This window comes from Strix uralensis, chromosome 1 (assembly GCF_047716275.1).
Source record: "Strix uralensis isolate ZFMK-TIS-50842 chromosome 1, bStrUra1, whole genome shotgun sequence".
Classification (NCBI taxonomy): domain Eukaryota; kingdom Metazoa; phylum Chordata; class Aves; order Strigiformes; family Strigidae; genus Strix; species Strix uralensis.
This window is the reverse complement of record NC_133972.1, coordinates 118,121,683-118,138,464: the sequence shown is the minus strand read 5'-3', so window position 1 is coordinate 118,138,464 and position 16,782 is coordinate 118,121,683. Positions and strand designations below refer to the sequence as shown.

General features: G+C 38.5%; 1 protein-coding gene across 2 annotated transcripts in view; it reads left to right on the top strand.

Annotated features, from left to right (window-relative positions):
• Positions 1-8,953, top strand: part of VAPA (VAMP associated protein A) — a 38,378-nt gene extending 29,425 nt beyond the window's left edge. For both annotated transcript variants that reach the window (XM_074878213.1, XM_074878205.1), the window contains 4 exons: positions 184-287; positions 2,281-2,361; positions 5,213-5,389; positions 6,357-8,953. In XM_074878213.1, coding sequence (XP_074734314.1) covers positions 184-287; positions 2,281-2,361; positions 5,213-5,389; positions 6,357-6,515 — 521 coding nt within the window. In that variant the 3' untranslated portion in view covers positions 6,516-8,953. The remainder of the gene's footprint in view (positions 1-183; positions 288-2,280; positions 2,362-5,212; positions 5,390-6,356) is intronic.
• Positions 8,954-16,782: the final 7,829 nt, after the last annotated feature.

The window sequence follows — 16,782 nt, the reverse complement described above, 5'->3', positions numbered from 1 at the left end:
GAAAAACTTTTTTCTTTCAGTACCTGTTGCTACAGTGTACATCTGCTCTACTTTCAACACTGCCTTTGTATTTTAACTTTCAGTATCTGTTCGGTGAGAAGCAAATCTGAAGTGGATAGCATGCTTGTTACAGTGATTAGCTGAAGAACCAGAGTTTTATGCTTTGTTTTTTCTTTTGAACAGTAATGCTGCAGCCTTTTGACTATGACCCAAATGAGAAGAGTAAACACAAGTTTATGGTACAAACAACCTATGCACCACCAAATATTTCAGATATGGAAGCAGTGGTAAGTAAAAATGGGGTACAATGACTGTTGGGTTTTTGTCCTTAAAAATTCAGGCTTAAATGTAAATGAATTATGTTTCTGCGGTTTATTTTTGGAGAAGAATTGGGTTTTCTGTAAACAAGTAATGACTTCCATATGTGATTCAGAGTTTTTAATATTAAATACAAGCTCAATTCTTAGAACTTGCCTAGTGAACTGGTTGAATGGAAGTAGTGAGTCTAAGGTAAAGTCAGTTCAGTGTTAAAATACAGGCACGTTGTACCTTATATGCAACTAATCTGAAGGGGATAAACAGATTGTATTTGAAGAAATCAAGTATATTTAAACAACAAGTCTGAATCTATATGAAATGGGTGCATTTGTTCTGAAAAGTATTTTAAGTGAAATGTTGAGTGGGATTAAAGTGAATTAGAACATTTGGAAAACTAAGATATGTCTCTCTCTGCGAGACAGCAAATGGCTAAACACAGCACAAATGATAGATTTATTTTCTGTTTTAATAGAACATGTAGATTCAGTTCTTTGACAGGATTGGTCTGATGAAAGATTCAGAAAGAAGATACTTAGGTTTGTGCTTGTTAGTTCAAAAGTAAAGACACCTGTTTCTGACATTACAAGCTGGCAGCAATTGGAAGGAAGCCTTCAGTTGTCAAAGCATGCCCTTTAGGGTGTATGTGGACTGACGTAAGCGTGTATATTAGGGTGGAGGGAAATGATGCAGAGCCTTCTGTCTCTAGAGACTGTTTTGAGGAATGCCTGAGTTTACACAGGTACGTTCAATGCTCACTCAAGGCAGAGGAGGAGAGGTGAAACAAAGGATGAAGATGAGGTTTTATAAATCACTGAAATCCACTAGACCACTGTGGGTTTAGGCTCTGTCCCCTTACATAAAGGCAAAAACTGTGGTGGCATTACTCTTCACTGGAAACAGTGGAAAATGTTTTTAGATTTTGTTAAGCTTTTGAGACATATAGCTAGAAAGTTAACATCTCTTCCTTGCTGGTCAGGTTTACTTTTTCTTAATATGCTCTGATAGCTCTTGGCTATGTGTGGTAAGTGAAGCATAACTATTTGGTGAGGATATAAAAATCCCCTTTAGAAATACCTTTCAAATCTTCCTTAGTGTGTTCAAGTATAGAATACTGACAAACAGATCTTGCAGAAAATTGGTAGCTAAAGTCACTGTACAACTAATGCCACTGAAAAAAAGAACAAAAAAAAAAGGAAGGATGTTATGGAAAGCCTGAATATTCTAGTCTGTTAAACCAGCAATTCTGAGGTAACTTCAGAGGACCTATTGTTGGAAAAATTGCTGCAGTCTTCAGATGAGTCTCTGAGCCTGAGGCAACCACATGAAGTGTATGCTTTGAAAGTTAATTGTCCATTGAGCAGGGAGATTCCAGCATATTTCACAAATATTTAAATATATTGATAACCATTAGAATTTAAAATGTTTTTTATAAACAGCTTTGAAAAATTCTCTAGGCCCAAATTGTAATGTATTACGCAGTAAAAGGAGGAAGTGGCTAAAAATTTAAAATATGAAGAACGAAAGAAATTTACTCTGGAACTAAATATAGAGTCAGTAAAAGATGTCTTTCAATCTTCTGTTTAAAATTGGTGCTTCCAAGATGGGACATTTACCAAGGGCTAGAACTTTGTTCTTAAACCAACTCAGATGGTACTTGTTCCTCATTGTCTGTTAAAAGAACTGCTGTATTGTCGCTTCCCTATCACCTGCAAACCTCTGGATCTATCCTTGCATTCAGTTTACTCATTTTCGTTTCCAGACTTAATTATTTGTAGCTTTCATTACTTTGCAGTAGTCAAAGTGAGCAAAAAACCGCTATTCGGAAGCACGTCTGAAAATTGCTGCTAGGGTAAGGACAGTATTAGGCTGTGTAGGAGGCAAGTACTAAGAGCAAGCGTATGAACTGTTCAGATGTTTGCATGAGTCTGGCATGTTAAGTAACTATATTAATTGTTGTCTTAGTGGAAAGAAGCAAAACCTGATGAGTTAATGGACTCCAAATTGAGATGTGTGTTTGAAATGCCCAATGAAAATGATAAACTGGTAAGTAAGAAAAGAGTAAGAAACTGTCCTACACTGACTGGTAGGATCTCACAGAAATTTGTTTTGAATTTTTTTTAGACCTATTTGATTTGTTGATTAAATGGATTGTAGGAATTTGTACTAAATTAGACAGGAGGTGTGTTCAGTGTATAACTTTTCAAGGATTCATAGAATCATGGAACAGTCCAGATTGAAAGGGACCTTGAAATACCATCTAGTCCAACCTTGTGTTGGAAAGGGAGCAGCCTGTCCAACTGCATCTTAAAAACCTCCAGCAATGGAGACTAGTGCCGAAAATTATTATCCTTTCATTAATTTTATTATTGATTTGCTTTAGCATTTTATTACTGTCAGATTAAAAAAGAATCTTCAATACTGCATACAGTGAAAAGTACATTGTATCATTTGCTTTTTAAAGTATTAAATGCTTTTCAATTTTAAAATGGTGTTTCTAATTCAGTTGAATCAGAAAAGGAAGTACTGATTAGAAGTTAATGCATGCTTTGGGAATCCTAAATGCATTTTGTAAGATAGTGGTAAAGAGATAACCAGACAAAAAAAGTAAATTCCATTACCTCTTTCATGCTCTTGCCTTCAGACAAAATCTATTCCAATTGTGTAGGAGATGACAGTTTCATTGTATATAGACTGAAGATGTCTGTTTTGTGTTGCCTGATATTTGGAATAATAGTTAATTGCCAGTTACCTAGAAGTTTTGCAGAGTATGACTAAATTCTTATGCATTAACTTTTTTTTTTTCCTCTCATACTTGAAATTCTGATTTATGGAATCTTAATAGCGTGTATTTTGGGTTGTTTAGGTTTTGTTTTGGGTTGGTTTTTTTTTGGTGCTGCTTTTAGCATTGTGAATTAGAGCACTAAAGTAGGATTTCTGTAAACAACCTTATTCACTTCATGGATTTGACTTTTCTTTTTAGTACTGTCCAATTTTTACAGTAGTCTATAAGGTGTGTTGGGGGAAAGTGGCACGAATCCCTGCATGTAAAAACTATCTCAATATTTACATGCATAAAGGATCTCTGTGAAGGCTGCTAGCTGGCCAGTAGCTGTCTTTGCAACCACTCATTATACAGTTTTTGGAGTGTAAGGTAAAGTTATTTTTCAGATGCTATGTCAGTATAATGTGTTTTGGTGGTTTGTTTGGTGTGTGGTGGTTTTTTTTTTTTAAAGGATATTTTATGAGATGCAGCCTTTTATTCAGGTGTAAGCTGCCTAAGTGGGTGCTAAATGCTTAACCTTTACAGTTTTAGCGTTTATTAAGGCACTTAGTTGTCTACTTTTTGTGGTTTTTACCCTCTTATTAAATTACCTATTAGATATTAGAAAAATTATGTGTTTTTTTAAATTTAATAAAATGTATAATGTAGTGAGAGAAGTGTAGTGGATTATACGAAACTACCTCCTTTTGTACTTTTTTTAACATGATATCCTCATAGTTTTGACTGTACATAATATTTGTATTTTTCTGAGCAGCAGCGTAGGGTTGCAAAACCCTGCTTTAGCAGTTGATCTAGTCAATCCCTTAAACCTGGCAATGAGAAATCTGCCAAGTCCTGAGAGTAAGCTTCACCTGCCACCTCAGGATATACCTACACTAGGACACAAATATTTCACTCCAATCAGCAGCCACTTTCTTCAGGTGCCTACCAGTCATAGCTGGAAGATTGACATGAAGAAACTAGTCAGTGAGGTCAAACAGCTGAAGTGATGTTTCAGTTCTATTAAAGGAATTCAGTTCAGCTGGCAAATCAATTAAAAAAGCAACAGATCCTGATCTGCTTACTCATGATATAAATATGTTGGTCTTTTTAAATCCAGTTAGGAGTACTTGTGTGGAGTAGCAGGATCTAGCTCTTAAGCTATCTATGGCTGCATTGCAAAAAGTGTAAAATGCAAGTAGATACTGTAGACCAAATAACTGCTTCTTGCATAGGAACTGAAGAAATTCTTGCATCTTTTAGTTGCTTTGTTATTACATGTATGTGTTTTACTTTTTAAAAGGTTTTCTGTTACATTTAGTACTTACCTTGGACCACTTTGTTTATGAAGGATGCACTATGGTGGTGGTCTAAATGACATAGCTGTGTAGCCGAGCAAGTAGGAGTACAGAAGCCTGAATCTGAATATGAGCTGTTTCTGAGTATATTGCCATGTGAATGCTGTGTTTTTACGAATGGTAATCTGGGCTATACAGCTGAATCCACTATATTATTAATGTCTATTGAAGAATATTGTATATTTTGAGCAGAGCTGTGGGAACTAGATTTTTAGTTTTATTTTTGGCTTTTTCACAGCTTTTTATGTGGCCTTTCAATTGTATTCAAAATTAGTAATGTGTATTTCAGAGATGCTGTGAGACTTAAATTCTGTGTTTGTGCAGTACTTTATTCTCCTTCAGTAAGAGGTGGTATAAGTGCAAAATTTTTGTGCCATACATACTTTTAGTTTGTGACATAACCTGTTCTCTACTTTGTTTTGTTTCTTACTATTGCAGGATTACTTTCTTCCTTTTATTTTTTTCCCTCAAGTTTAAATGCTGTCTGGTGTATTTTATGCCATGATTTGAATGACTGCTGGGTCAGTGTTAAGTAGCTAAAATATTAATTTTTGTCTCAGTAGCATGTAATACCAAATGTGAACAGTGCATTCTTCTCTTGTTTTTTAATATTTGAGCCAAGCAGAATTGAACTGGTAAGAGAAGTCTTTTGTTCAGATTACTGTAAATATAAACTTCATTGAACTATATTAGTAGCCAGACTGTTTCAATTTTAAGCTGTGGATGATTTTTCTCTAGGTAAGTAAAATTCTCAAGTCATTCTTAATGTTTGTAGAATGATATGGATGCAAGCAAACCCACCCCAGTACTGAACACATCTAAGCAGGATGGACCGATGCCAAAACCACATAGTGTTTCACTTAATGATACTGAAACAAGGAAGCTAGTGGAGGAGTGCAAAAGACTTCAAGCAGAGATTATGAAGCTGACGGATGAAAATCGGCACCTGAGAGTAAGTTCTGCTTCCGTGTTTATATTGAAGTGGCTTCACTCTTCTTGATTGAAAGGTCTCGTTTGTAATTAGGCCAATAGATGTGTATTTCAGGAAGTAGATACAACATTAGAATGTCAAGATTGATTTGTAATACGATTTTACTCTCCTGTACATACTGTATATTTTGAAATTCTCAGTGATTGAAACTTTGATTGTCGTGAATGAGATACTGAAGCTACTTAATTTTCTTCTTAAATGGAATGGTCTTATTTAAGGTGGGCTTGGTTACTTTAAGTCTAAATCACAGATACTGAATTAGTAGCTTTTAACAGGACTGCATTATTATTCATTAAGAATAATGAATGAGATCCAAAGTAGTAATATTCAGTATCACGGATTGTTAGTGAACAAGAGCTATTGTTTAGCCAGAGGAGGTAAGCAAACACTACAGTATTTTTATGTAAAGGTGCCATTTCAGTAACCTGTCACTAGTGAATACATGACTTCATGTCACTTTTCTATGTATTTGCTTTTGGATATTTGTCAATTTCATTAGCTGTGGTAGTCCTTTAAAGAACCATGAAATAATGTCTCCACACCTGTAATTCTGATGACATTGGAACATTTTGAGAAACACTCTACACAAAGCAGATGTTTCTCCTTAATAGTAAGGAATTACTGCTATTTAATTCTGACGCATAGTATGTAAAAGGAGGGTTCTTTGTTGCACCTAGCAAGAATTTCAGAATCTTTCTTAACCAGAGCAAAGAGAGAGACAAGATGATTACCTGTACTTGAAATATTATGGTTTGCTATGTTTATGTTTTGATGTGGTGTTTTTGATGTGGTGTAATGTTTGGGGTTTTTAAAACTTTATTTAAATGTTCGCTAGTAAATTTGGCCTTTGACTTCAGTTTTTACAATTGTAAAGAAGATGTGTTCATAAATATTTTTTTTTCCATCTGTGTTTTTTTTCCCCCCTCAGGATGAAGGCTTGAGGCTCAGAAAGGTAGCGCACTCGGATAAATCTGGATCACCCACAGCTTTGGCCCTCAGAGATAATGGCTCTAATTCTCTTCCTTCGCTTCTTGTTGTAATTGCAGCCATTTTCATTGGATTCTTTCTAGGGAAGTTTATCTTGTAGAAAGAATGAGTGAGAGAAGCATGCAAAATGCAGCTTCCTTTTTTTTTTTTTTCTTGGCCAGAAAAAGATTTGTTTACCTACCACTTCATTGGTAGTATGGCCCAAAAGTGGCCATTTTTGTGTACAGCATCATAACAGGCTTTGCCTTTAATGATCTCGCACGGTTAGAAAACACAATCTGAAAAGACAAACTGTTCGGCTACTGGACAAAATTGTATATTAAGTCATCAATAGCAGGTGTCAGTTGCACAGTCAGTCCTTTATGAAAATTCATAAATAAAGAATTGTTCTTTCTTTCTGTGGTTTTAATAAGAATTCAAAAATTGTTCAGAGTCTTGTAAATGTTATTTTAATAATCCTTTAAAATTTTATCTGTTGCTGTTACCTCTTGAAAAATGATTTATTAGATTGCTAATCCCACTCATTCAGGAATATGACAAGAGGTATGCTGGGGGAAATGGTGCCTCTTACTGTGTAAATTTTCTCCTTACCTTACTTTGCTAATATCATGGCAGCATTTTTCTTATTCCTTGTGAGGCATTGTCGAGAGTTCTTCATCCTTACAATCCTGTCCCATAATATTTAACATTACAAAAGAATAAAATTGTTAACAGATTTTTCTGCTGGGTAGCCTGTTTGTGTGTGTCGTACTCTTAGAAGGGATTCCTAACAAGTTCATTGTTCATGGTAATTTGCTACTTGTAACAAATGGCTATTTTGAAGTTTATTTGCTTAAGTCTCTGGCTTAGACTGTTGTAATTGAAGCTTGGGGAGGGGGGGGGGAAAGGTTTCCATTCCATTTCTTAAAAAATTGAACTGTTTTCTGGCTGCTTTCAGCTACAGAGAGGATGTTTTGGGACAGAGTAATTTCGATATCCAGCAGGTACAATTACCAGACATGAATGTTTTCAATATATTAACAATTTGCTTGGATTGTTCAGGAGTGTAATAATCAACCTTCTGTTCCATCTGTGGATCTTCTGGGTGTCTTCCAGGAGTCAACATTATTTTTTGATTTCATAAGGGTACTTAATTCACGTATACTAACTTGGTTTGTAATTCTGTTTAGCAGATACTCAAAAAATGCAAGTTGAATCATTCAGACACCCATAGTAAATTCCATGATGCAGAAGAGTTGGTATTTGCTGAGTGAGCCTTTAGAGAATGAAAATAATTTTTATGCAATTCTTGACAGATCTACCTGTGTTAACCATGTATAGCTAAGTTTTAAAGAATGCATTTTTTGGGGGTCTGAAATGCTTCCCTGCACTTAATCAGTCTTGCCTCATCTCTGAATATGTCATAAAAACAAACAGTAGTATTGGAACAAAACATTATCTGTACTTCTGACTAAGCATAATCCAATACAGGGAATTACTTGTAAACTGAAAAATTGTGGAAGGGGTATACTTCTGTAAGCAAAATTGTGTGTGCTCTTGGACAGCTTGACTTGATGTGGTGCAGCTAAGTGTATTAGACCTTGGTGTATGCACACCTTATGTAGCTGAGAAAAATGTTCTGGAGAAGATGTACGTTATCTTGGTTGCCTTTGATTTCTAGTGCTTTTTTTAAAAAAAGAAAATTATAATTACATCATGTTCTGTCATTGCTCTGTGATAAACTTTTTTATAAAGTCTTGCATATGTGCAAGGAAGATGATGAAGAAAATGCAAATACTGCTTATCTTTTCACTTAAGCATGCAAGCACAGATGTTTTCAATTACTTGTTCCAGTGTCTGCATTCAAGTCTCCTTCCATCCCGGTGACTGGAAAAACTATGTTAAGGTCTTGATTATTTTGGTTCCGCTGGTTCAGAATGGTGTAATTCTCCTGATTTTTTTTTTTTTTTTTTTTCCTCTAACAGAACATTGCCACATCAAACTTTCATAGCCTGTTCCAAACTGATTACGTGGAAAATAACGAAAGCAATAGTGTGCAGGATGTAGTTTGCTTCAGCCGGAGCAGTCATTCCTGTGTTGAAGGGCGGTGGAAAAAAAAATCCTCTGGAAGACCATAAAATGTTTACAGCATGGTGTATGGAGGTTTCCAAGGGTAGCTAGCACTTTCAGGACTTGAGAGCAGAAAAAGGGAGTCATTGCTCAATGCAGCTGACTCAGGTTTTGCTGTCTGGCAGCAGAAATAAGGTGAAAATAATAATATCAGATTGAAACAACTTTTTTCGTAAATAACAAACAGGTGGTGGTAAAGCTTGGTTATGGTTTAAGTAATGTCTTCAAAGTGAAAGTGTACAGCGGTCTCGTAACCAGTGTACTTACTAATGGTATAAGGAGACTGTCTTGGTTCCAGTAATCCCTTCATAGCTGTATATAAAATGTAATGCTAAAACTATTTTGCTCTCAGGAGTCACTTTGGATGAGATCAACTGTATTCAGTGAATTATGTAATATGGATTAAATTGTTTGTCTTTGTTCCTGAAATGGTTAGAACTTCTTGCTTTGTCTGCCTGCTTACTTGTGTACGTAAGCATGGGGAAATACAGTCTCTCCACTGCTCCTAGTGATGTGATCAGACGATGATGCCCATAAAGTTGTGTGAGGGTAAAAGCATAGCTTCAGTTAAATATGCATTGCTGCTTGGTCTTCTGGTTTCTCAAAAGGGCAAGGTAGAACAAGTATACAGTATCAAAATAGTATTTAAAAGTTTTTATGAATATAGCACTTTAAAAAAGGGTAGTATGATGGTTCAGGGGAAAAAAGAAATCCTAGTTTAAATAGAGGATACAGCTTCTGTAGTAATTCTGGGCACCAAATTTAACCCACTTAAAATAGGTAGATATATATGTATGAAGTTCATCTAAGAAGTTATCTGTATCAATGCACAAGTTATTTGTGCATTTCTACACATTCTCTAAAAGCTGTTGACAAACACTTTTGCCAAGGCTTGCATGTTTCTGCTGCTGTGATTGAAGCCAATTTATGTATAAGAAGCAACCAAACACTATCTTGAAACTTCATTATCCTCTTGGGAGGAGGGAGGGTGGAGGGAGGAGGTGGAAGGTGACATTTTGCCAAAGGGGAAAAGACAAAGTCAATAAGCAAAACTTATCTTTCAGGCCTTCTTCAAAGATATTAAAAGTTGAAGTGTTAATAAACTTACTAAAAATGTAGTAGTGTCCTTTTTATTTTGGAACCCTGACTCTGTACTACTGTAGTCTGCTGATACTGAATAGGTGTATTTAGTCCACCTCACAGGTGGTGGAACTGCCCTGCTTCTAGATACAGCTAGTAAATAGCATGAAGCTGCCTTGGATGAAGATTCTGTGTTGGAGGGAAGAGCAGGTGCCTGAATCCAGGCAACACCGGGGATGCTGGTGATTTGTCAGATTTCTAATAGTCATCATGACAAAAGAGTTTTTTCCTGTTTGGAGTCCATAGGTATTTATGCTTGAACTGACTTGCCAGGGCAAACACTTGCTTCAGTGGCAAAAGATGGAATGAGAGCTACGCAGTTACAGAGCAACCCTAATAAACATTTACTATAGTGTTGAAGTGCCCTGCTCTTCGTGTTTGCAGGTGGGATTGAAATTCTGTAGCTCGTCTCTTCAGCCACACTGCTGTGAACATAACAGTTCACCGCTTTGCTTGGTACGCTGGTTCCTGTTGCATGGCTTTGCGGGGTGGGCCCTGGAAGGCACATCCATGTGTAGCACTGACCACTGCTGCCAGGGAGGCTCCGTGTTTGCTGATCTTTAGTTTCTGTGACAGCTTTAGACTGGTGGCACACTTAAATGTTGGACAAGAGTGAGACCTAAATACAGGATATGGTTCTCACGTTGGTTTGAGTTCCTGTAGGAAGGTCTGAAACTAATGACTGTTAAATGAGACCAGTTTCCTTATTTCCTGTCTGAATTTCTTTTACAGGGGCACTCAAATAATGTAACCAAGTATATGATCAAAGTTGGTCTGGTGTGTTTTTCTTTTTTGTATGCAGGTTGGGTATGTTTAAGAAGAATTGTTCATTCTGACTGGACTGCATAAGCAGAGGGTAGTGGTGGTGTCACCTTGATTTATTTGCCCTTTAAGTGACAAATGGCTATGTAGAAATGAGGTCTTGTGCAAAAGCAAAACAATTGATTATTAATCTTTTATCTGGCTTTCTCATTCCTGCTAGATGGTAAGGTCACTGCCTGTTCCTCATTTGCTGGGACAAGGGTTTATGTGTTTGTGTGGTGAACTGGATCTAGAAACTGCTTTGGATGAAATCTATTGTTTCATCCCCTACAGATTATGTTTTAACTAAATCGTGATATAAGCATCTCTCACCATGTTACAGTGCCATTTTATTTAAAGCTTGGTACCAGTTTATGTAATGTTGATGACACTGCCAGCAGGGTACTGAATCCCTGTTCTTAGAGTAGCTACTTCTGTTGCTGGCAGTGGTGGAATGCTGCTCTTCCTCTCCCTCTTGAGAAAAGACTTAAAGGATGTTACAGTATCCAGGCAGAGAGGCATGAGGCAGACAGCTATAGTTACAGCTAAGCAGTCTGATCTCAGACACTCGACATAAATGAAAAATTAATGGAAAGGTGCCTGAAGTAGTTATTCTTACCTTTTAAACTTACATATAAGAAAAAAAGTGTTGTGATGTTTTTTGGGAGGGTTTTGGGGTTTTTTTGTGTTGTTTTTTAGAGTTAGTCTGCTTATCATCCAAGTTCCTAAAAAAAAAAAAATTAATTGTCGTAGTCTGGGAATAATTATTTCAGGATGTTCTTGAAAGTTTTACTAATGCTGATGCAGGTTCACATGCATAGGTGGATTCAGAGAGATTGTCACTGGTGATCAGTGTCTAGGGTGTTCTCAGAGTGGATAGTAATTAAATAGCAATCTTCGTGAGTGTCTCAGTCTGCTTTGTAAGGATGGCTTATCTTGGCTTTTAAAGTTGGGGAAACTGAGGCACAAGCGTTGAGACAAACTATTAGGAAGAGGGATGGTTTAGGCATAGTCCCTGTTCTGCAGCACATACTCCATCCTGTTTCTTATCAAGCCTTCCTTGAGCCTTGCCCAAGTCTTTTTTTTTTTTTTCCTAAACAGGCAGAAAACATGGTTTAGAGAGGTGTTGAACAGTGAATTGTGGTCATTGGGTTTATAATGCCTGGCCTCTGCTAAAGACAGTAGAGAGAATAAAAAAAAAAAAATGACGCTAAATATTTGTGCATGTTGTGTTTGTGGTGTTGGAATATAAAAGTGTGTCTGTGTAGCAAAACTTATGTGCAGCTAGTGCTGTTTGTACTTTTCAAGTAAAAGCAAACAGTCCAAAATCTGTATAACTACCCTCTTAGTGGTGGTATATGTTGCTCTGCCCACAGGACTGGCAAAGTATTTTTCCATTGCTGCTTTGATAGTCCAAATACGGATGATAGACAGCTACACACTGAATTTTGGAGGCACTTCTTCAGAAGAGCCAAGCACTTTTTTAAAACCTTAACATGTTTGACTCCTGCAATAGTAGACTTTTATGGAGGTTAAATCCACTGATGTGTTTTCACTCAAAACTAGTAAATGCTTCGCTGATATTACTACTTTTCAGACTGCAGTATACTTCTGCACTGATATGAGGGCTGGTTTGAAAACTATTAATAATGATAATCTAGTAATTATAAAGATGGTGCTCTGTTTCTTAATGGTTGAGAGGCATTGCTTTAAATCATTATGTAGGACAGTAGTTTATAGAACCATGTTTTTGAAAGGCTTAGGAGGAAAGTCTGTAGAAAACAAAACTTGAACCCTTGGTCAAACAGAGAGCGAGCCCTCTGGGGCTGTAATTGGAGATACTGAAGAGTGCAGCTTTGATAATGGAGTGGTTCATAGAAGGTGGGAGCTCATGTGGTGACTAATTTTCCTTGATTGCTGTAATCGCCTCAGGTTAGTTTAATATTTTGGAATGATAAATGAGACACCTGTCCCACATCTCAGGAGTGGTTGGTGTCAACTGACGAAAAAGGGAGTATGGTAGGAAGAGATGGTTGTGAGAAGAGCGAGATGGACTGCTTCAGAAGTGGCTTTGTTGATGGTCTTCCCAGTGCAGCTGGGCTGTTGGAAAGGTCTGTCTGTGCAGCTTTCTCCTCAGACATATGCTGGAGACTGCTGTGGCCTCCAGGAGTGGGAATTTCTTTCCAGTCTCAGGGTGCAAAGCCTTAAACATGGTGACCCATCTTGTAAACAGGAGAATGCCAGGAGAAGGGTTTTCATTGTATTCACGCCCAGGATTGTCTAACCTCACATTTCCAATGCAGACTTCAACTTCACGGCACTGCTTTCAGACTTCACTTTATTGTGTAATGCCTTGAAATACTTTAGTCTGGGCCTCTCACTTCATGTCCCAGCTTCAAGAAAATCAGAACATACTGCTTTCCTGATTAGGTGAAATTATCTCTTCATCCTGCCTCCACAGGAACCAGATTACAATGGCAAGGGAAGGTCTGCGTGTTTGTGGGAAAAACTTAACTTCTTAAAGAGACAAGGTTTATGTGATTGCAGCATCTTTGTGCTGCTTCCCCCTGTGTGAATTTGAAATCTAATTCAAGCCGCATTTGATAGAGAGGTGGATGTTTCACAGATACCAACTACTTCCAATTACAGGAAAATTAGAGCTGAGATGAAAGACATTTAAATTGGTGCTCCCATCCAGGGCAAGCCTGCACAATGAGCTGGAAAGATACCTGTCCTGCTTGCTGCTGTTTGACCAGTTAGTGCTGGCGTGCTTGCCAAGCTGTCAGCATGGACAAAGATCAAACAGCCTCGCTGCTGCCGACAGTAGCCCAGCACTTGTCAGCAGTGTGGGTGAGAGACGAGCGGGTTACAAGGGAGCTCAGGTTAGTAGGCATGGTGGGGGAAAACTTGAGCTGTCACCAGAGTAAGTTTGTGGAGAGTGTGTGGGGTGGGAGCAGAACTTGATCTACGTGGGGGCAGGAAGGAGGTGATGCGAGAAAACTGCTAAATAACGGGGTGAGAAATGCTAAAAGTTGGAAGCAAGCGTAACCCTGCATGTATGCATCCTCACTTTTCAGGGCTGCTCTGCTCCAGCACTTCAGAAATGCTAATGATTCAGTGATAGTATGTCCAGAGAAGAGCAGCGAAGGTGGTGAAGGGTCTAGAGCACAAGTCCTATGAGGAGTGGCTGAGGGAACTGGGGTGGTTTAACCTGGAGAAGAGGAGGCTGAGGGGAGACCTTATCGCTCTCTCTACAGCTACCTGAGAGGAGGTTGTAGTGAGGTGGATGTTGGTCTCTTGTCCCAAGTAACAAATGATAGGACAAGAGGAAACAGCCTCAAGTTGTGCCAGGGAAGGTTTAGATTGGATATTAGGAAAAACTTCTTCACTGAACAGGTTATCAAGCACTGGAACAGGCTGCCCAAGGGAAGTGGTTGAGTTGCCATCACTGAAGGTATTTAAAAGATAGTAGATGTGGTGGTTAGGGACGTGGTTTAGTGGTAGACTTGGCAGTGTTGGGTTAACAGTTGGACTTGATCTTAAAGGCCTTTTCCAACCTAAATGATTCTATGCAAATGGATGGGAGGAGGAGTCTGATGTTCAGACTAGCTGTAACTGAGCTCAGAGCTTCTCTTAGACCAGCGATTTTAAAAAAAAAAAAAAAAGCTAATTGTGATTTTGTAAGTCTACTTCTAGAGGTATATAGAAGTTGCATTTGTGGAACTAGAGGCATAGAAATGAAGCGGCTAATCAAAAGTAAATGTTTTCAGCCACGTAACCGGTGGCATATGCACAGGGGCCTCCTGAGCTCCTTGGCTACTGCTCTGAGAGTGCAGCAGAGAAAGAGCAACGCATGACCCGAGTCTCTGGAGCTCTGTGCATGCAGTGTGGCTCGTTAGCTGAGCCACACAAACATTAATTCCTCTGTGGGCAGGCAGAATAATAGGGTTATGCAAAACAATTGTGTGTCTGTGTACATTAATACTTACATCTGATTTGTGAACACAAGTCTTTCTGGGGTGCCTGTATGCTAATATGCAAACTGGTGGTTAACGGTGAACAGGTTACTATAGGACTTTATATTGTATCTTATGTTTGTAGTTGCTTCAGTTGCCTCTAATCCATTTTCCTCCTTTAACTGCTCCTAATTTTTGAGTTACTTTAAAATTGCTAATTTTGAAGGCAACTGGAGCAGAAACACTTCATTCTTGCCAGACGGGAGCCATCTTGCCCAAAACTCACTCCTAAGTGCACTCTGAGCCTCTGCAAGTATTAATTTGAGACCTCCAAAGAGAAATGGGAGGCTTAAATAGGAGGATGCTGACACAAGGTGAATTGCCAACATCCAGAAGTATTTGCTACTGCTTTTGTGAAGTAGAAAGATCTCAGCTGTCAATGCAGAAGCATTTTCAGATTTAAGAAATTTAAATTTAGATTTTTATAAATTATTTTTATAGGAAATCCTTCCCAGTCTCGTGCCTGATGGCCTCTGAGTCCTGTATGCTCCCTTTCATGTAGTTTGATACATTGATAGTTGTTACCTAGTTCTGGTTGGAATCATGGAAGCTAAAGTGCTCGCTCTTATAACAGGGTGAGCCAATAATAATCTTAGTTTTAAAATTATAATGGCTGTCAAAATTTAGCAATGTTTTCTAGCATATATAGTGTATTTGAGAGTTTACTCTTCGAACAGTTTTAGTGAATGTGTGATGCTCCTCATTAAAAATTTTGGTAATTCCATGGATAAAGTACTTGTGTGTGAGCTGTGTGTGTATATATATCTCATTACAATTATCAGTTCAAAAATGTATACAGTTTTGGACAGATGGGAATATGTTGAAGCAATGCAAGGTTTACAATTTAGTAACAGTATTTTCCTTCTAGTATTAATTTAAAACAAAACATGCAGAAATGGTACATTAGACCATGCAATCATTTCCCCGGTATCTCTTATGGTCATGCAAGGATGCTGGTCATGCAGGAGGGGCTGCAGTGAAGGCTGCAGGGGCAAAGCTTCATTTTGGCGCTTCTTAACTCTTGAAAGTGTGACTTCAGATTTCTTCTGAGTCTAGTTTCTGTGATTTATTGCTACCGCTCCCATGGATGGCATGCCCCTCTGGTAAGGAGAGCATGGAAACACGTGGAAAGAAACTGTAGTGTTAGTCTGACCCTCAGGGAAGACTTGTAAAATGTCTTTAAAAAATGTGTGTTTTATTTTCTGTATGCTAAAACCATGGGCTCAGTAGAGAAACTGGCTTCAGGACCAATACGTGTTTCCCGTTAATCTGCCCAGTTACACAGGCTCTGATGATCCTCTGTCTTTCATGAGAGGTGGTGGTGTCACCCTCTTACCTTGCTGGTGCTCCTCTGCTCCATTGTCACTAGTCTACCCTCTCAGGTGGTCTTAAATTAATTGCTGTAATGAGGCCAAGAGCAAGCATGCCTAGCCTCAGTTTAACTTAAACGCTGCTGCTTACTGTTCTCGATAAAGGGGACCGAACCTTAAAGCCTGCCTGGTTTTGGCTTCCCCGCTCCCCTAACCGTACTACCGCTGTGTTTTTTGGGAGGAAAGCTGACAGGAAAGGCTGTTGAGCCGGTTGTAGCCGCCAGATGGCAATGTCCCCTCGGCGCTGTCGGCTCCGGTCCCGCCGCGGAGGCGGGGGGTGCGGATCGTAGCTCGTTTCTGTCGCAGAATCCTTGGGGAGTTCTGTGCGTCTCTTGCTTGTACTGCTGAAACTGTTAATTGTGATTGCTGGGTGATGCGGTTGTTTCCAGCAGTGCCTTATAGAGGGCAGTTAGTGGCGCTCAGAGTGCATTGAGTGCATTTAGGAGGGGGTTTTGGACAAGATGGCTCCCATGTGGCAAGAATGAAGAAGTCTTTCTGCATCCAACTGCGTTCAAAATTAGCAATTTTAAAGTAACTTTAAAATTAGGAGCAGTTAAAGGAGGAAAATGGATTAGAGGACACTGACGCAGCTACAAACATGGTACAATGTAAAGTCATATAGTAACCCAGTCCACTGTTAACCACTACTTTGTATATTAGCAGTTAATAAAGCTGATGTCTGTGTATTGTTTTGGTATACTGACATATATACAGACATATAAATATATTTTTTTATATCTTTCGGGGTCTTCAGACTACAGTTTGGTGCTAAAAGTGGTCCAGCAGTTGGGCACTTAAAGAAATTCATAATGCTTGTGTCTATCTAGCAAGCATCTGTCCTCTGGATTAAAGTATGTAGTAGGTCTGATCCTGGGCTGCTTCTGTGGGTGGAATTGCAGCATTCAACAGAGTTAATCTAGGAGATTGAATG